Source organism: Pleurodeles waltl, chromosome 7, assembly GCF_031143425.1.
Source record: "Pleurodeles waltl isolate 20211129_DDA chromosome 7, aPleWal1.hap1.20221129, whole genome shotgun sequence".
NCBI lineage: Eukaryota > Metazoa > Chordata > Amphibia > Caudata > Salamandridae > Pleurodeles > Pleurodeles waltl.
In genome coordinates, this window is record NC_090446.1 from 1,500,421,042 (window position 1) to 1,500,442,142 (window position 21,101).

At 44.4% G+C, this 21,101-nt stretch overlaps 1 protein-coding gene across 1 annotated transcript in view; it reads left to right on the plus strand.

Annotated features, from left to right (window-relative positions):
- Positions 1–1,887: 1,887 nt before the first annotated feature.
- LOC138246587 (serine-rich adhesin for platelets-like) overlaps positions 1,888–21,101 on the plus strand; it is a 51,195-nt gene continuing 31,981 nt past the window's right edge. The window contains exon 1 of the mRNA XM_069201278.1: positions 1,888–2,060. Coding sequence (XP_069057379.1) covers positions 2,003–2,060 — 58 coding nt within the window. The 5' untranslated portion in view covers positions 1,888–2,002. The remainder of the gene's footprint in view (positions 2,061–21,101) is intronic.

Consider the following 21,101-nt stretch of genomic DNA (forward strand, 5'->3'; position numbering starts at 1 on the left):
GGGTGTAGTCTTTCCTTTGCGGTGGGAATAGTGCGTCACGTGTATTGTGTGTGTTGTGCAAACGCTTTACACATTGCCTCTGGTATAGGCCTGACTCCTGGTGTCAAGCTAACAAGGGGGTGAGCAGAGGTTATCTTGGGTGTGTAACTCCCTCGCCCTGACTACAGTAAGTGGGTTCTGCCTGGCTTAGGTGCATACCCAGCCAACCAGAAACCCCATTTCAAGGCGCACACACACCAACATTCAGTGCCACCTGGACAAGCACCACCTTGTGATTGAACCAATCCTTGCAAGACAGAAGAGTCGCAACTGCCTTTCGATGCCCTGGGGGGCTTCGCTGTCCCCTCATAAACTAGGACTTTTTTGCACCATTTGTTTTTACAGCTAGTTCCACATTTTTCTCTTGCGGGTTTTGTAGCCTTAGACAGTCTCCTCCAGACTTCATTTTGTATTATTTAATTATTACCTTTCTTGCTTTCAATTTGATGTCGACTTTACATTTCTACGGATCTGAGCTGTGTGGTTGGCTGCGCTGTTGGTTGTCATTCAGTTTCTCTGGGGATTGGCTTAGTGCTCTGACCTCGATACCAGCGGTGAGCCAAGATGTCCATAACTAACCTGTTTACTCCTCAGGCTTCGGATACAGCCCAGAAGGTTAGCTTCTCACACCCTCTCGATCAAGGCTGCAGGGGGCGGTGTGTAAATCAAGAAGTGACAATTCCTTAACACATCTTTAAAGTTAATACTTAGATTAGCACCTAGTTAACCTAGGGCGTAACACTAGAACCAATAACCTCTCACAACTCGGGTCTCTGCCAGTCCACTGAGCACAGCGGAATGCAGATCTTTTTTTCATTTTCACATTTAATATGCACTGAGTCATGTCAATTAAAAATTCAGTATTAAATTTAGAAACTTGCTGGACGCGTTTCCAGGACATATGCCAATGTGTTCATTTCTGGCACAAGGACCAGGCCTGGCTCCTTCTTTTGGGAGGCTCAGATGTGTCAGAAGCAGTCATTTGGGCATAGGGGCTTTTCCTCTGCCTTTTTATGGCCCTGTCCTCAGTGGAGGACATTAAAGCCTTTTGACACCTACACCCAAGTTTTTATTGTATGCAGTGAGTTCTAATTACGTTGTAATAACAGTTGTGGTAACGCTAACCACACCTGCACAATGTATTGGTTGGTGTCTTCTTCTCTCAAAAACATGCGATCCTTACTTTACAATGTACATTATGGTCTCTTTTCTTTCTGCTTTTTTCACTCTTTAATTTTTACCTCCCGCTCATTTTACTATTTGTTTTTCAAAAGTTTGCTTTTCATTTTTCGCCCTCAATTGAAACTGTCCTTCTATTTTTATGTCTTTGGGTTTTTAGTTTTTGTCGTTTCCTTTCTTCCCTTCTTTTTCTCTTTTTTCTTTCTTCTTTTCATTTCTACATTCCTTCGCTGCTTTCTTCTTTTCTTACTCTATTGTTTCCTTTTTCTTTCCTTTCTTTCTCGCTCCCCGGCTCACTTTCACCCTCCTTGCCTTCCTCCTCTTCCTCGCCTCCTCCTTTCTTGTTCTTTCTTCCCTCATACAGAGTATGCCAACTGTGAAGATTAGATGCAATGGAAATAGCGCCCGGAGCATTAAAGGTCCCGCACACACCCCCAGAGAGAGGTGAGGTTGACTCAGTACCAGCTGGGGTGTTAGTCACCTCTGTGGCCCGCTTCTGCTCCTCACAGGTTTCTGTTTGGGAAATACCGCAGTGTTTGTGGTTTGCTATAGTTACCTCCTGGACTCAGAGCTGGCAAAGTGCAGGATCTGGGAGCAACGGCCCAGGTAGAGGGCAGTTTCAGGGAGCGGGTGGAGTCCAGGTCCTAATTACTCAGGACGGGGCGGATAGTCAGGCCCACTGACCTCCACCCAGAATATTTAGGTGGATCACCGGCACCTCCACGCAGTCCTGCAAAGAGGAAGAGACGCGAGGAGCCCTGGATGAGGGCTTGTGCTGCACACTATGGCGCTCAGGTGGATGTGTCACCTTCTGCTACTTCTGTCAGCATCATGGACCACAGGTAACACTCTGAACTAAGGAGGGGAAATCAGTTGATACATTTGGATTAACAGGATAATGTATGGATTAGATACCTAGACTGGCTCTAGGGGTTCGCTTGTGCACCCACAAGGGGGAGGATAAGGATGGGACTTCCATCCATTCACAGTGTGGCCTTCACTGACCTGAAGCTACCTAAGAGATATGGTGCTCACAACCTACAAACGAGGACATAAAAATGAATGATAATTTAAGAATTTCTCTTCAAAGGGCAGGTATTTCATGATATCACAGCTAATCCATGATGATGTGTTGGTGGATCTTCAATGGCTTACAGACCAGTAGTGACATTCAACATATTCAACATGACCTTGAAGTGGAAAAGAGCTGGGATAACTTGGGAAATTGGTTGTTTTGTGGTGAAGCCACAAAGGCACAAGTGCTTTAGATTCAATCTTAAAAACAGGAGAATTTGCAGATATCGACAGCATGGGCTCTATTTCTTCTATATGTGTTTTGTAAAATGCACAATTTTTTAAAAGAAAATTAAATCAAGGAATTTTGAATTAACTTTGGAAATTGAGATTTCTGATTAAGACTTGGCACCAATAAAGGGTACCGCAAACCAGGGTTAAGTTATTAGGCAATCTTTTTTGCATGGATTCACACTCCCACCTAACCAGCTTGATTCTCCCCCCTTCTAACCTCATCATATCAGACAGCTTCATCGATCCACAGCCAGAAGGACATTTTTGTGACACATGAATATAGAGTGCATTATCACAATGACAACTAGATTCAATATAGAGTAGTGGAAGGCTTTCTTGGGATCAAGGGCTGGTGGGGACTTTTCTACCTAAGTACCTTGCAAGGTATATTTGTTTGCATTGGTATGACAGTAAGACACCAGTGAGATAACTACAAAATTACTTTGTGCTGACTTATGACTTCATGTAAAGTTGTGTGGGATTGTGATACATTTATAGGCTTTAAATTTTCTTTAAAAACTACTGTTACTTTGGTTTCTTGTGGAGTTCCACTTCAGGTGCTTTCTGGTTGCCTTGTGCCAGAAATAGTGACCTTGTGTGGTCGGTGTGTAGAGGTTGCTGATCAATCAGAGTCGTGAAGTTGGTGTGTGGGTTGATTTTTGGCGCAGAGATATTTATCTTGGGTGTATTCTAGAGTTGTGCTGTCCTACACCTTATAGTCATGCAAGATCATGAATTTTATCCAAGCTGTCCCAGTTGTCTTTGATTAGAGGGGGCAGACGGTCCTGTTAGCTTTTCGCAAGAGTGATGTAACTTCTCTTCCTTGGTTAGAGTTTAGGTTGGTGTGGTGGCTTTGCATTGAAAACTTTGGAAGATAGTGACCAGTTTAGATATTTCAGTAGTCAAACTTGATGCTGAACATGCCAAAATCAGTAATGGATAAGTAGGTTAATGACAATAACATCTGGATGGGCCATTGTTGCTAAACGCAGACAGACTACTTTTTATCAAAGCAAACATTTGTTAAAAGATCAGAAGACAGAGTGCTTAAATTGAGCTAGCGACAAAAGATGTTTGGCACATCACTTACCCTTGACTGATGTTACGAATAGACTTTAATTATTCATTGAAATAATGATGGGTGCATGGAACACCACATCTGCAATAGGATTAAGCAGATGAAGAGGAGGTAAGAACAATTGTCAATGTAATGCAGGGTCCAGAACAAATGAAATTGACCAAGCTATCCAGGTCTGTATTTCTTCATTGAAGAAATCTCCTGTAGGCTAATATGGGCCACATAAAGGGGAAACGTGTCTGCTATTGAGTCATCTTACGAACACACACATGAGAATAGTTAAGTAGCTGCAATAGGTAGTCGGCCCTCACAATCATTAAGTCCAAACCTCTGCAGTGGTGCATGATCCAATATTTACACGTCCAATAAGACATCCTGCATCCTACTGCCCCTCCATCCTCCCCGGCTGTGGGCTTTTATTTCTATACTAATGCGCTGTCTACTGTGATACTGCAATGCTCGAAGACTTCTAGTCATTGATAGGCAATTCAGATGTGAGGCAACGCAGGTCCCTCAACTAGTACCATTTCCCAGTACCTTAAAGGGGATTTGCATTTTTCAAGGGTTAAAGGATAAAATGTATTTGTGTCATTAAACCTGCCTTAATTCATACATTAAATCACTCCATGAATATTCTATGAATATTCTCAAGTGAGTCAGGGTTGTTTTACATTGTGGTGACCAGACATGAATACAATCTTCTGAACATGGTGCCACAAATTACCTGCAAAGTGAAATTCGTATCTTCTCATGCCTTCTTACTGACACTGAATCACACTGGCAGCTCTTTTACTTTACTCTCCATTCTCTCTCCCAATCTTTCTCTGCATTCATAAAATCCCCCTGCCTTCCCAACTTCCACTGATATTATAGATTGTTACATGCAGTATACATGCCTTTACATCAGTGTGATTTGTGTCTCCTACAGTTTGTACCAGCCTATGATGCTGGTCTGTTTGTAGTCTTCTCAATCTTCAGTGCTGTGTGTTCTTTACATTTTTCAACCAAAAGGCATAAAAAAAGTTATCCATTCTAGAGAATTTCTGAAAGTGCTAAATATCAGATTTATTGGTCACAATATTGATCCCAGGTGTGCCCCACTTACAAATTCTCATGATCCAAAGCACTTTCCACTTTAAATTAGCAAATGGTAGTTCTGTTCCATATAGGGATGACCATCGATTTGTGGTTGCTGCTGGATCATGTGCGGGATCCCAGTCCCTAGGAAATAGGACCATCCCTACTTAGATTTTCATCAGGAAAAATGTAATTGATCCATCCAGTACTCTGCCCCTTCCTCAGTCAGTCTTGCACTTGCTGATTTTCAGTCCAAAACCCTTGGCTTGCACAATATGGAAACCTTCATCAATAGCCTTCATCAATAGCCTTCATCAAATAGCCTTCGTGCCCACCACTTGCTAAAGTGATTAGATTTGTAACGTGTACCCATTTCCATCTCCTCAGACTATCAAGACTATCTCTCTCCTCCTTTTTCTGACATTGTGTATTAGTTAACTACCAAAATCAGATCCCACTGTAAATTACTAATGCTATTTTTTTCAGGTAACTCATGGTATATCTGCAGATTACAATGCTATGTCTCTCTCAGCCCCTGTGCATTGCAGCAATATTGAAGACCTTCAGCTTCCTGGAACTACCAGGCCATGAAGACCTTTCAGCAGGTCAAACCATCCCTCCCAACGTTCCCCACTGCCTACTTGGTTCATATCGTATGGTTTGAACCCTTGTTGTTAAGTTCACCTTCTGCCGCATCTGCTCAGCAACAACAGAGCTCCCTCAATACATTTTATTGCGAATGGAGGTGTGATACCCGATGATGCTGAAATACATGGAGGCTGATTCTTAAAACCATATAATAAGTATGGGAGTAGCGCTACAGGAAAATTCTTTTACATGCTCTTAAAACATCCAACTCCCTATAAGTAAAATTGCAAAGAGGTCAAAGTTCTTTCTAATTATAATCACTGTTAATTAATATTTTAAGAATAAGTATACTAGTAAGGTGATCTTATTTGCAGTATTCATAGCAAGTGCATTTAGTTGGAGCACAGCTAGCTTTGGAGAGGGGTGGATTTGGATGAGGAGGCACTTGGCTGCAGCATATGGCACTTGTAGGTGCTCCTACAGAGGCACCTACTGGTCGGCGTATGGCAATGGTAGCTACAACAGACAGGTCACGAGACATACCCTGCCGCTGCCTGCAGCAACACCTAGTGACCAGTAAAAGTATGTAATTTGTTTCCATTCTCTAGAGGAAATGCTATTTAATAGTCTGGTACATAGGGACACTGAGATAGTGTGTTCTCAGCAAAAGTCATGGGTTTACCTTACCGTTTGAGAGAACGTACACACCAATCACTACAGTTCAATCATTAAGACTGTTGAAAAACTTACCGCCTGCCATCTTTCTGAGATGATCAAATCCAACACCGTCTTGCAAACTAACAATCTAGATTCAAACGGTAATTGTGTACTGTGACAACCACTATGCAAGTGGCCAGGGACAAACGTTTTAGGGTCGAGCGCAAATCGCTCTGTCCATGGTGTAATCTCTCTATGGACTTGTAACCACGCCCATGTCAGTCCCATCACTTTGGTTGGTTTGTGGACTTGCCTTTTAAATTAGCTTCATTTCATTAGTGAAAGGCATGCATACCTCATGTCTTTTCTGGTGTTTAGCCCTCTTGGAGCCTACGACCAACTACTGAAAACATGCGAAGCTCCGTGTTTTCAGCGTGGTTTCTGGACTACTTTGTTACATGGATGTTTTCACTTTCCCTGGTTACATGGGTAATTGCATGTTTGCCGATATGTTTCGCTGCCAGCGAACGTCTGTTTTGTTTGGTCTATTTGCTTTGCGCTCATGACTGCCCTCGGCTCTCTCATGTGAAACTGTTTTACTTTTCAGTTTATGTGCCAAGAAATGTCCGGCCAGGAGTTTACAAAGCTAATAGCTTTAACTCGACTAAACGACCCCCAATCCTCCCCTATCGCTAAAGATAGGTAAACATAATATTATAATTATAATATTAACAATAATTATATACAGAAATCAACATATTGAAACGCAACGGTTTTATCTGATAATTTGTGTACGTTTTATCTGTTAGAATACATGAGCAGAGTGAAAATTACGTGTTAAGAGTTAACCAGGTTGACGCCGCCTTTTATACGACTTTTTTTTTTTTTTACATAACTATGATAGGTAGCAACTTCTTCCTACACTCGTCGGACAGACCTTACTCGGTAGCTTAAATTTATTTTGGCAACACCTCTGCAAAGCCGTGATTGTCTCTCGTAGTTTTAAAAGTATGGGAGTTTATGCTTCGAGAACCTCTTGGGGGAAGGAGTGTCTCCAGGCTTATGGAACAGACCGGGTCCAGTTGATGAATAACGATTACATTTTTATAGCGCTTGCTGCCGCATTTCGTGGATTTGTAGCGCTGTAATCTGCAGATTTCAGTACGGGGCGTTCAGTGATGACAGATAGCGATTATGGAACATTTGTTTCCCCGATATGGTGTTTTTTTCTTTGTTAAAAAATTGAGATAGCATCTTAAACATTACACAAACTGTATACATTATATTTATTACATTAATTACACAATGTCACATTATGAAAAATATAAAATACTGTAGAGTCCCGCGGGAAGTACATTCAACACACTTTGTCCAAAATAGTTAGTTCCTTGACGAAAATATAAATACAACAATATTCGTGGCGCTTCCTGCTTAAAGGCTGACCCACAGCGTTCACTGCGTAGTGAACAAACATTCCACCCCATATTCTTGAGTTAACCTGATTTTTGCTGTCATTCCCCAAGGATTAGCTGTCAGAGTTCAGCAAGTGGAGTGACACCGAGTGCCAGGACTGAGCTTGTCCCTCTGCATCCCAATTATGTGTTTCACTTTCTAGGAAATAGCAAATGGGGTCATTTTGTAGGGCTGAAATAGGGCACATTACGCTTTCGCTATGCTTCTGCCGTCCTTGTATGTCAGAAAGGGATTAACCCAATTATTATCTATCTACTATTTAGGGTCGAGCGCAAAGCACGCTGTCTCTGTTGTTTTCTCTCTACAGGCTTGTATCCACGCCCATGTCCGGCCCATCACTTTGGTTGGTTTGTGGGCTTGCCTTTTACAATTCATTTAATTTCATTAGTGAAAGGCATGCATAAGTCATGCCTTTTCTGGTGTTTAGCCCTCCTGGAGCGCACCGGCCAACTACTGAAAACATGCGAGGCTCCGTGTTTTCAGCATGGTTTCTGGACTACTTTGTTACATGGTGTTTGCACTTTTGCAGGTTACATGGATAATTGCACTTTTGCCGATACGTTTCACTGCAAGCAAATGTCTGTTTTCTTTTTTGTGTTTGCTTGGCACCCATTGGTGACGTCAGCTCGCTTATGTGAAACTGTTTTACTTTTCAGTTTATGTGGCAAGAAAAGTCCTGTTAGGAGTTTAGAAAGCTAATAGCTTTAACTTGAGTAAATGGGAGACCCATTGCATTGCAAATGCTAGTTATTTCTGGTAACGGGTCACTCCTGGTAGTCCACCACCCTCTCTACACTTCCTTTAGTCCTCTCTCCGCAGTGCAGCTACTTCCACCTGCATGACCACACTCTGCACATCTCGCCTGTGCAGCACTCCCTTGCTTGGTAATTGTAACTGTAAACTATATTTATAGAGCGCTTACTAGCCCCAACGAGGCATATCTAGGTTTGTGTGATGCAAATATCATGCATACACATATTTTGTTGATACTTAGACAGAGTGTGCTAGCTGGTTCAGTTCAGGTCTGTGACCTTAAGTGTGTCCTCTGTCTGGTGACCTCCTTTAGCTTTCCTCTGCTCTGGTCCCTCAATGCACTGATGCATCCACTCCTGTTTAACCCGGTGGTGATAGGGCTTCGAATCCCGGTGGATCCACTCAAAATGTCCTTCTTCTGCTGTTCATAAAATTATCATCTTTCAGTTAGATACAAAACGTGTTATGAATGCCAAAAAACTGCTCCTGTGGTGAAGGTATGATTAACTCACAGTAGAATTTCTTTTTTGAAATCAGTAAATGTAGAAATCTTAGTTTCACTATAGGCGAAGGCGCATATTTACAAGAAAGTGGCGCATCAGTGCTGATGCGCCAATTTTCTTGTGTCACTCTCGCCCACCTAACAACAACATGGGTGCGTCGAATTTACAATACAGTGCACCATGGTGCACATTAGGCCAATAGCATCAAAATGTTTGAGTCTATTGTGGCGCTTTGCTGCACTAGGGTGACAAATGTTAACGCTAGTGCAGCAAAGTGCAAGGAGGCTCATTGTTTAAAATGGGTGCGTCACTTTAACACCTGCTTTGAGCAGGCATTAAAAATGATGCCAAAAGGGGCGCACTGATCACTGCGCCATTTTTGCGGGCATCCTAGCGCCGGAAGGCCCCTTTGAATAAATTATGCATGACGCAGGCATAGTAGGGTGCAAGGGGTCGCAAAGTGGCGCAATGCAAGCATTGCACCACTTAGTAAATATGGTGAGGTGAAAATTGCCTCCGTGAGCCACATTAGCATTGAAAAAAAAATGACGCAAGCGTGGCGCAAGGAGGTGCAAGGGACTTGTAACTCTGGCCTTCAGTCTTTCACCGCCACCACTGCATCTAACTTCTAAATTGCACGAACTCCCTCGCCACAGGTGCGAACCTCAGCACAGCTACTACATCGAGTACCATATTCCGCACATCCGTTTCCTGTTGTTTTGCTTTAGAGAAGGCGGTCACAAAACCCTGCGGTGCACAGCTTCTGTGCTTGTGGTCGGTGGCTGGAGACCCAAGCTGTGATCTTTATTTATTATCACTGTTGTCAGCACACTTTCTCCTGCCCCCCAACCCTTAAATCATCACAACGCTGCACAAAATGAAAGAAACGATGAACAAGGTAACCAAACGTGAAATACCAGACCACTCACTGGTGTAACCTTTGCTAACTGGTGTGTTCCTCAAGCAAGGGACGTTTCCTCTTTTTGAACAGCTTGAGATATGCTCAATGAGCCTGGTTCTGCTTAGTAATATAAGAGTGAAAAAACAATATCCTTAGAAGTATTCCTTAGAAGTATTCTGCTCCTTTCTCTGTGCGAAAAAAAAAAAAGAAAGAATCAGTTGCAACAACACTACTGTTTTACGGACATCTGTAGTTTGTTTAACATGTTTTTCAACCGCCACTACAGAAGATTACCCTCCCCTATCAAACTTTCAGGCATTTTAGGAAGCATCTGGATGACATCACGCAGAAGGACTGACACAGAGAGCTCAAGTGAGGAGGCAGCGCAGAGCACATGTCCCAGCTGTACATACATTTTACAGGGCATTTCACTGTAATGTTGGCTGGAAGCTGTGTCAGACCAGGTAACAGAAGCGTAAAGAACTAGACCGCTAACACCTTCCAGCATTCACTTCCATTGCCATGGGGGATGGCAGGCAAGCAGAGTGCATGTGTGTTTGGCCGGAAGTCTCAGGATGGACAAACACACGTGCACTGAGCTGTCTCCATCCCGAGCTGTGTTGCCGGGTTCTAGCCAGAAGACACAGGCTCTCAGTCTGCCTGGGAGCGCAAAGCCAGGGTGCTCAGGCCAATCCAGATGCTGCTCTCATGCTACCAGCAGCATGAGAGCAGCATCACGATTGGCCGCAGGGGAAGCTGGGAGCCTGTGCCTGCCTGCAGTGCAGCGGAGACCTGAAGAGCGGTGGTGCAGTGATCTCAAGGTAAGTTTGTTTTTATTATCATTTTTTGGTTTTGTTCACCCCCGTGCCCCTGCCACTTTGCCCCGCCACCAGCCGTGACTGAACAGGGTTCTGGTTATCTGTTTGTTGTTCTGTTTATCCATCCACCAGCTGGAAATACTGACTCTCCTTGAATCCTTGGGTTTCATGCCTATATCCTGATTGGTGTAGGGCTGCCACTATGCACCACCCCTACGAGTTTGGTAAGAAATGTCCAATGTTGATTTGATGGTTTTATTACTTCCTTGTATTTACTTACCTATAAATTGTGTGCTTATTTTAAACCAAGCCCTGCATCTCTGCTGAGCCTGCAATTCCTTGTGAATCCAAAAAAGCAAACGAGTGGCAGCACTCTCTTTCTCTTTTTGCCCTCATACTCTCTGATTGATGTGTGTGGGGTGAGTCACCGAACCCTTCACACAGAGAGTGGTGGGACGGACAATCCCAACATAAGAGCAGTTTGCTCCAGCTTGCCGCAAGGTGGTAAAGGAAAATCTGTCAAATATAGAGCTCTCTGCGACGACAGTGGACATTTAACCACCAAAATGGCTTTATCTTTAGTGGGAACACTATGGGGGGGAATTCCACCATTGACTGAATCAGAATTTTGGAATTTACTCCATCACCTGTGGACACCGGATATTTACCCAAACTAGGAATACATTGACATTGGTAACATTTCTAGCCTCCCTATCACTCTGAAGGGATAGTTTAAAAAAAAAATCCAGCATATTAGGGCTGCGATGCTCAACTTTGCCTGAAAATCTGTAATCATTTTCCTGATGGTCTTTCACAAAGACAAATCCACCAGACATGGTAGCGGTCCCACTGTTAAAAACAATACCGTATAGCCTTTTGTGAATGTGATAATACTCTGAAGCAAGTAACTCCCTACTACCTTACTTAGTTCTCTAAATTCAGAGGCGAAGAGGTTCTTTTGAGGAATGTACCAGCAAACTGTGTTATTGTAGCAGGGATTTTATGTCAAAGAAAGTTCTACTAGTGGTAACACAGTTCTGGAGACGGTGCTACATTTGGGGCAGATTCCATTGATGAACTTTTCTAAATGACTAAAAATTGCAGAGAAAGAAATTCTACCTCCAGTGGAGATGGGTGGACCCATCGCCAAACACCAACTTCTTAAAACCACATAATCAGGATTTAAAGACATCCACAACAAGGAAACTGCCCTCATAGCAGCAATCGATGACATTCAGATGATCCTTAAAACAAGTGCCATCTAAACTGTCTCCCATCCCATGTCCTATGTCATCCCAAACTTACATATCCATGAAGCAGGCATCCAGGGACACTCTTGAATAGACCTGTTCCTTCCTCACCAGAGGAATTCAAACCATCACCATGCCCCCCTACTAATCTGCAGAGTCCCGGAGGGCTCCTCTCTTAACCCAACATCTTCATGACTTTTCTGGCCGGTGTCACAGAAGCCCACAACATAAACATCCTCACTTATGTAGACAACACAGAACTGACACAGGACCTATTCGACAAAACACCAACACCGGGAACAAGTTCACCACATCCATGACTGAAGTGGCCACCTGAATCAAAGTTGCCTCAAACTGACATAGGACAAGCCTGAAGAGGTGGCCTTCAGGAAAGAATTCGCTTTAGAACTTCACCTGGTAGCCCACAGACCTTGGACCCAACCCCGTGCCTTGCTTACACGCAAGAACCCTCTAAAACATCATAGACAACAAACCGGAAATGACCGCCCAAGTCAATGTAGTTGTGTCATTCGACTTCAACAGCCCAAGAATGCTGAAGAAAATGTTCAAGTGGCGACTGGACAACACTTAAAGAGTAAAAGAGTGTACATCAAAATATCCTTACGTGTACACAAATGTTGTGTCACACTGACGATCCGCTGGCGTCGTATGTTATACGCCGCTTCTGCCAGCAGAGGGCGTGTTTCCTGCGCCGTGGAATGTTCTGAGGGTGAAATCACTCAGTTTCCCATAAAGCTGTAGATGCCGCCCTGCCCAGGCTGGCTCAGGGAGTTAATACATACCTGCACCCTACCGATCTAGGCGGTGGGCAAAGGCTGTTACTGTAACCCCACCGCCTAAAAATGCAAGCGTCCAATCCCATCACTTCTGCCTCGTGCAGACGAAAACATAAAAAAAAAGATGTCAATGGGGCCTAACAGGGTGCCAGGGGTGCCAGTGGTGTGCCCAGCACATCCGAAGCAACAAGACAGGGGCCGTCCCCAACGCCCTGTGACTGGGAGGGGGGCCTCTCGCTCGTGCACAGAGGGAGACAAGGGGGAGGGCAGGCTGCAGGTGTGATACAGGTGAGAGAGATAGGACACAGAGAGAGAGGAAGATCTCGGGGCTAAATGCAGAAGAGCTAAAATAATGATTTAAAAAGAGCACAGCACATGACGAGGGAAGGCAAAGGGCGACCCAGAGCCTCCAAACATGCAGTCATGAAGTTCTACAATAGCTGCAATGCTGCTCGTGGTTTTATTCCGCAGGTATGGTGCATTCTGGGACATTGAGTTATGTTTTTACCTGCTAAACATGGACTCGAGAGTATTATAATTAAAAAATGTATAGCTTCCAAACTTCCCAGGATCATACGTGAGTACTAAAGTTAGTCACTTGTTTTTTTCTTCGGAATCTAGGGTTGGTAGTCTTAGTTCTCACAGTATACAATGACCAAAAGCCCACTATGTAACCCAATATAAAAACAGAAGCACAGTACTTCTACGGGAGCCCGTGTTGGGCCTAGGAAGGAACCCGGTAGCCCCAGGCGGCCTGTCACAGGTGTTGATGTCCTCACGTCGGCCTTCAGTCTCTTGTGTGCAGTGAAACAGCGGTCAGTCAGTGCCGAGGCGCCCGCGGCAGGCCCACGGGGAGTGCACACATCTCCAGACAGGGGCCGGTGGCCCAGGCAGTGGAGCGAGTGGGACATGTTATGGCGCATCCAGGACAAGGCATCCAGGACAAGGCGCCATCCTACAGGGATCCCCCCCCCCCCCTTGGCAGAGCCGAGCAGAGGGCAGCTGCCCAGCTGCAGCGGCTGCTTCTGCAGTCTCTTTACTGTGCCAAGAGTGGGACCAAACACTGCGTTGCGACTATGCCAATGACATAAAATATTACACCAATCGGTTCATTTTCAAACCTGAAAAATCTTTCCACTAATAGTCAAGGAATTTGGAAAGTAGAGTAGTGCGGCTCCAGCACGTGTTTTTTAAGAAATAAAACGCAAACAGGCCCGGTGGTTATATCCAGAGGAAATCCGTCCGTTTATGTTAGTTATGCTGCGGTAAAGTGAAGATAGTGAGAGAACCGAGCATCCTTGAAGGTGAGCCGCCCTCAAGGCGCCCTGACCTCCAGACATAGCAGCTTGGGCTGTTTGGGAGTGTGTTCCAGGTAGTATCGGAAACAGATGGTTCATCTTGACGGGGGCGCTCTCCGTGCCCCCGTCCCCCCCGGCGGGAGCAGGGATGATGCCTCGGGCTGCGGAGAGGGCGGGATGCTGGTGCTCGCTCGGCTCCACCCGGGTGCGCCCGGGCCGGCGGGACTCCGCCTGCAACCCCCGCTCCAGCGAGGCGCCAGCTTCCACTCTCACCGCAGGTCCCTCCCTCCTTCCCACCCGGCCCTGGGCTCCCCCCTCACGCTCCCTGCCGGGGGACCCGCCTGCAACCCCCGCTCCAGCAAGGCGCCAGCTTCCACTCTCACCGCAGGTCCCTCCCTCCTTCCCACCCGGCCCTGGGGTCCCCCCTCAGGCTCCCTGCCGGGGGACCCGCCTCCGGAGGCGGCTTCCTTCCACGCCGCGCCCGTGCAGTAGTTTCTCACGTTTACTGTGCGGGACCTTCATGTTCCCGTTTATATCAGGTCGGGCACTTTCTGCAATTACTTGGCATTCTGAATCTCAGTTCACCCAAAGCAGAGTGGAAATGACAGCACACGACATTTGACCTTTACGTTCTTTGGACACACATGCTCACACATCATCACGAATCTACACACTCTTGCCCAGAGACACTCACCTCCGAACAACATCATTTAAAACCTCTTTTACCTTACCTCAGCTGCCAGGGAGGGTCATCTTCCAATTAGTTGCACTCGATTTTTTTTTAAATTACACTAATTGTGAATAATGTATCATTCAATATTAGTTTAATAAAAATGACCAATAACAAGGAAATTCGAGCCTCAACCTGTCTATAACGAACCACCCCGTTTTTCTGGCACTGATTTTGCCACCTCTGTGGTGAGGGGTCGTAAATGCAGTGCCAGGGATCGCAAGGGGCGAGCCAGGGGTCGCAGCTGCGACCCCTTAATGACGTCCATGTTGAAATGGGGCTTCATACCATCCTGTATCTCATGGGACACCTGGGTTGTGATGTAAGCACCCTTCTGGGAGGGATATTCTGCAGATCAGTCTCGACTCATTAGTGTATGATTGCAGAGGCAGCGGGTAATTTATCTTAATGCAGTATATATTCATAGAGGAGATTTGGGGCCATATGTACGAACACTTTTTCCCATAGACACAGAATGGGTAAAAACCTTTGCTACATCTGGCCCTTGGTCACACAAAGGGTAATTGGCCAACAATGCCAACGATCAATTGCTCTGCAGAACAAAGGCTTAAAGAACTATTTGAGAAGGAAAAATATCCAGGCATCGGTCACAGATTGGAGATCACACGATCTTTATCAAACCCAGCTGGAGGGCAATCCCTGCCATGACCAACCTATCTAGATGACACCACCCCTCAAGAGTGTGATCTGGTGACCGCTCCATGACAGAGGAATCAAAAACATTTGAATCCATTCACCGGTGAAAACGCATCAGTTTACAAAAAAAAACCATACAAATAGTAAATCCACATGTGTATTTTTTTTTATATTTTCTTTCAACAGTGAGTATGGAACACATACCAGCTGATTTCAATAAACTTCTTATTCCAAGTTGAAATAGTTTAAAAAGCTCCTACATGGCCGCTAGAACACCTTTCATCTGAATATGGAGGAAGCGCTTGTCCTTCCAGTTACCTTCACAAACAACCAGTGCGCAAGGGGGCTTCTTAAGTGTGTCTTGCACACTCCACCACAATGCACCTTTCACGGCGTCCCTGACGGGCCTCGTAACAGCCTGTAACATACATGTGTAATTTCAGTCCTCACTGTGCAGACACTGGTGCCCTTCACACCTCCAGACTATGATATCTTGTCCACACTATGTGATACTGCTCCATTTATAAATCAAAATAAACTGGGGAGACCAGCCTGCATAAGGCACTATCCCATAGCGACTGGTAGTCTTGGCTACATTTCCAATGTAAAAATCTCTATAGATACAACCTGTAGAGGTTGTATTCCTCAAACACTCACACAGACCTATCCTGTGATCTTTTATTAAGAATTCTTTAACTCTAGATTTGAACTCTCTCCCCACACTGTTCAGCATCAGCGTCTACATATATAAAGACCTAGAAGCTTAGAAGTACCACAGCGATATTGAAATTAAGAGATACCATTTGATTTGGATCAACATACGCTGCTTCCCTGTATCAACAGCAGTCTGGGGTATGGTGGGTCCTCACGGATAGCTCTAGTATGAAAAGAGAGTGATGGAGAACATCTACTCTCAATAGCTTATGGTCTACTTCCCTCTGAATCCTCTCCAGTTGCTCCAGATAAACCCACAAACTTTATCCATGGGCACCCCTCCAACAAGGCCAGTGATCCCATTTCTATTCTGTGTTAAAACCCCATACAAGAACAGTGCATTTTTAACCTACTAGACCTCAAGCACGGACCTTCACAAATACCCATCACAGTTATCACCAGAACCTTTAATGGCAGAAGTGTATGGCATTGCGCTAAAACTTGTTTTCTTAAAATTAAGCTGCAACCTTAAATTCTGACTGAAAGTTAACCTCATGTATATAAACACAATAGCTATCTTATAATGATTTGCTCTATGTCTCCGAGGGTCCTTACACAACCAACGCACAAAGCACATGATTTGGATTTTTTAAGGTCAACACTTGTGTTTAAGGGTAAACATTATTGTAGCAGCAGTGTCAGACCCTGCTGTAGACCTCTGGGTGTGAGCTTTTTAATTACAGGACTATTTCTATAAACAAACCATACGTGGAGGAGGCCTGCTAATGTAGGAGGAAATAATCTGCTGTGTCAAATAGCTTCCTATCTCCTCTGGAACAAACTCTGTTTGTTTGGGCACTGTGCACCTTTGTGGTCTAAAACATGGCACACCTGGTCTGACCGGCCCTGTCCACAGTTGGGTGTGGGAGTCCCACCACCCACCATCTTCTTATCCAGGCCATCTATCCATCTGCCCTTCAGTTCAAGAACCCTAGGTGCTAAACCCTTTAAAGAGTGTTGGTGGTTTCTTTCTTTGCAATATTCACACCCACTAAAGCCCCGATTTGCTACATCAGATGCATCATACCTGCAACTGGGATGGACCTCAAACCTGCTATCCTGATGTCCCATTTCTAAGGCCTTTGAGTTCCCAACTCCATTGACTTAAGGTAACAGCATGAGATCTGTTCTCGAAATTGGGGGCTGATTCTCAAAGGTAAACTTCCACCTCATAATAGGTTTACTTATTTTTGGTATTAACAAACTAGGTGCTGCATTTTATGACTCTGTAATCCCTATAATTACGTGGGCAGGGTTCTTCACACCTAGAGACTCCCTAGTGAGGGTGGAGAACTTCACACAGAGAGTGCGGAGTCGTAAAACTCTGCAAATAGTTTGTGAACTGCATTTTGTAGTTCGTTTTGTACACGTGATGTTGGGAAAGGTTAAATTCATGCACGTTCAAATGTCGTGTGCAAGGAACAAAGCTATCTGTAGGAGTCAAAGTGGACGAAACCAGATTCATACTAAATTTATGCCGGGAGGACGTCACCCTAGAAAGGACCAATGCTTGGTCGGCTTGTTGTGGATCCTCTGTAGGTGGAATGTGTGTGGTACCTTTCAGAAGTTTGAAGTGATAGATTGCCAGGTATCTTATGGCGTTCTTGTGGGCATCTCGATTTGGGTTACTGTCTGGTGAAAAGCGGCGTCACTTGGCACTTCTTGGAGGTTCAGCGCCCACTTCTCAGCAGTGATGCTATTGAGGTCATGGATAAATGCCGCAGCTCAGTTTTCTTGAATCTTTGCAAGTATTCTTGTTTGCATCTACATATCACCCACTCGTTGGTAGGAGTATGGTGGTCAATGCATGTTTGAGCATGCCAGGGGTACCAGATCTAAATTAAAAAGAGGAAGGGTTATCACTGAGGCCTACAGGACACCAAGCTGAGTATCCTGGGGATTTGAGAAGTTATTGTTCATCGTGACTCTCTGGTGGGGCTCACCCAGGTTTGAATCACTGTTGCACTGTCCCACTGATACCAGAGGAGGAAGAAGGTGTCCTGAGCACACTCAGGATCTACGGTAACGAAAGCTGATGAGACAAAGATTACCAGAAGGTATGCTTGACCCCTGTTCACCATCTGGTAAGCACCATCAAAGATACTGAGATCAGCCACTTCCCCTCATCTGCAGTTGGGTTGGAAATGCTGGTCCAGCTTTGCTGTGGGAATGAACATGTAGGTAATCATTGCCTTCAGGAAACTACTGTGGCTGTAGTCATATGCCTGCTTGTATGGTTTTTCCATGACTTGCTTCAGGATGCCTTTCTACGGTATAGGCTCAAAGTGCCCTGTGACAGTGGTGATTGGCTGCACTGTGCATATGATTGCATGTCTTGGTGCAGCCATGTACATCCCCTATGGCTTTCTGTGTCCTTGAAGGTTGGTGTGATGTGCTGTGTCAGTATCTTACCATGTTTTTCACTAACGTATTTGACAAATATTTTTGTATTTTTAATATTTGAGTGTGCTTGATAGATGTCATCATGATCTTTGGTCCTTACCTGTCTGTTGGCTGCTAGTTCAAGCTGCATTCTAGTTGTCTTGGTTGTCGTGTGGCATGCCGACACGAGACTGTGTAGGTGTTAGAACAAGGTCCACACCTTTTCTCTGCTGGCTACAAAGTGTGACTGTGTTGCATACTATTCATTATGGCTTCAGGAGAGCACTGGAGTCCTGTGATGGCGCATGCGCCTTCCTGTTATTGCGTTGTAGTTCACCAATTGAATTTCGGTCAGTTTCAGAAGTTGTCATGTCTGTGCGCATATTACCATATATGGGCAAAGTGTGTCAGCTTGCAGTTCAGTAATGTATTCTCAAGGTTGCGTCTACCGGTAGGTCATTGGTCCTTAAACACTGAGACTTTGCAGAGTTATTACACCTGAATTTATTATCTTTGAATTTGTTTGAAAGGATTATTTTATCCTTGTGTTGTAGATTGGAGGAGTTCATCCTCCTTATTTTAAAATGGTCCTTAACTTCCTCCTCTAGCTTTAGTCAAGTAGCCCTATATATGTCACGACAACTTTAATTGGGGTTTCTTTGGAACAAATATATTCTTAGGAACAGGTGTGTCCCTTTAGTTCAGGTGACAGTAAATTCAAATAATTCTATCTACTAGCACACGGTGCTGAGGGGTGGATCGCTCTGTGTGTTTGAAGAAAGTGTCAGTAAAAGGAATCTAAAATTAAAATTGGAGATACATGTGTGTCTCCAATTGAACACCTGAGCATCGATCACTTCCACAACTGTCTACCTTGTCCTGTTGGTTCTCAGTAATGAACTAGTAGTACCTTCATAATGGTGCACTTAACTCATACACTCATCTGCTCTCACTTTATTCTGTTGGGAGTTGGGGTTTTCTTCCAGCTAGGCATGTTGTATTAAAGATGCTTGTAGGGGACTCACTGTATCTTACCATCTAGGCGGTGACCTGCAAACTCCCCAGGGCACTTTTTGTACTTCACAAAAGGAATCAATCAATACAATGTTGTTGGCAATTGACAAAACTAACTAGCTCTCTTAGAAGTACCCCATATACTCTTTTACCTACTTTACGAAAACGACTCTGTGGGGAGGATGGACTTCAGGTCAGGACCATTCACTGTTTACAATCCCAACAAAGATGTCGCGGGTCTCTCTCGGACAGAAAAAAAATAATAATTCTGGGTCAGTCTTCAAATCTCTCAAACTTTATTGCATTCTTGTCCTGCCAACAAAGTGAGGGCTGGAGCCCACTCTTCCTCTTAAGCTAGAGACCCCAGAAGCGACAAAAGCCGATGAAGGAAACGATGTGACACCTACACACACAGACTATCTCCACCTCATAGGAGTTGGCCAAACTTCCCTTCCTTGATCTCCCCAAGGTAAGGATGCTACTGACAGCAGAAGAGAAGGTGGCCACCTTGACTGTGTCTTTTTTGGAGTGACCTGGCATCTTGCTTCTGTCCATTGAACGTGGATATAATGATTAGAGACCTTGTTTACAATTTTAAGGGAACAAATAAAAAGCCTCTAATGTCTGAAAGAAACACTAAATAATATTCCCATGGCGTAGAAAATGTGGTAGGTGGATTGTGCTCAGGCATGGGCAGACTGTTGGGAAAACTAAATAAATTACTATTCATGCTTGCAAGCAGAGCCAAATATGTTTTAATTAAATCATAGTTTCAGTATATTTAACATAAATTAACGATACTGAAATACCTTTCTGAAAAATATAACAACTCCTTGAATAGCTCTGCAGGTACTTCCTAACTTGACTTATGGAAAAATTTACTTTATCAACAAATATATTTTTATCCGAGGAAAAGGATTGCACAGCCTAGGCAAGGAAAATAGTTTTGTTGCATTTCACCACAGGGATACACCAACTTAAATATTAGGCATTTGGCATGGTTCTATTATACATCAAGGCCTTGTGTGCTGGCAATGCAGGTAGCTAACTTCATGGGCGTAGGAAGTGTGGGGGACACGGGGATGTATCCCCCCCAGATTTTGGAGGGTGGGGGACACGGGGGACGAAGGTGGGGGGGGACAAGGGGACAAAATAATTTCCCCTTTTACATATATTATTCAGAGGGCCATTAGCGCACAAAAGCGCTACTTATAATAGCCCTGTACCGACCATCCTCCAATCTGATGGTAACAGTATGAAGGTGAGTCAGGAGGCCCCCTGCGCCCTCTGCCCTTTTGTTTGTCCTGTTTACAGCTGTGGGAATTAAGGGTGCTCATAAGAACAAAGGGCACAAGGAGAAGAGTTTTGGATGATTACTGTCTGCATCACCTGCTGCCGCCTTGAAGAGGAGCACTGCAGGAGGCCTTTAAGAGGAGCTGCAGGACAATGAGGAAGATCTAAAGAGGAAACAGAGTCCCACTCAGCCTGGTGCCTGCAGGCTAGAAAGGAGACTCTGTGAAACACAATATTTGTATTTGACTAAGATCACACCAGTTGGTGAAACAGTGAAGTCGAGATTGGGACCAGATTTTACCTTTTCACACAACAATTTAGCTATTAGAAGGGTATATTTTTCTAAGATTTATGTTTAATGTTTTGTTATCTAGGTAATGAAGGGCATGGCTAACAGGGAGAAGCCATATTTTATTTTGGGCCGTTATGCCTAGCATTATTATTTATGTTGTTGTTATTGTCACATACTTCAGCATATTGAAGTATATTATCTTTTCTCTATCTTTTCTTCACTGTACTCTGAAACAATCTACCCTATTCCACTGCACCCTACACCATATTTCTCCACTCTGTGCTACTCTACGCCACTGCA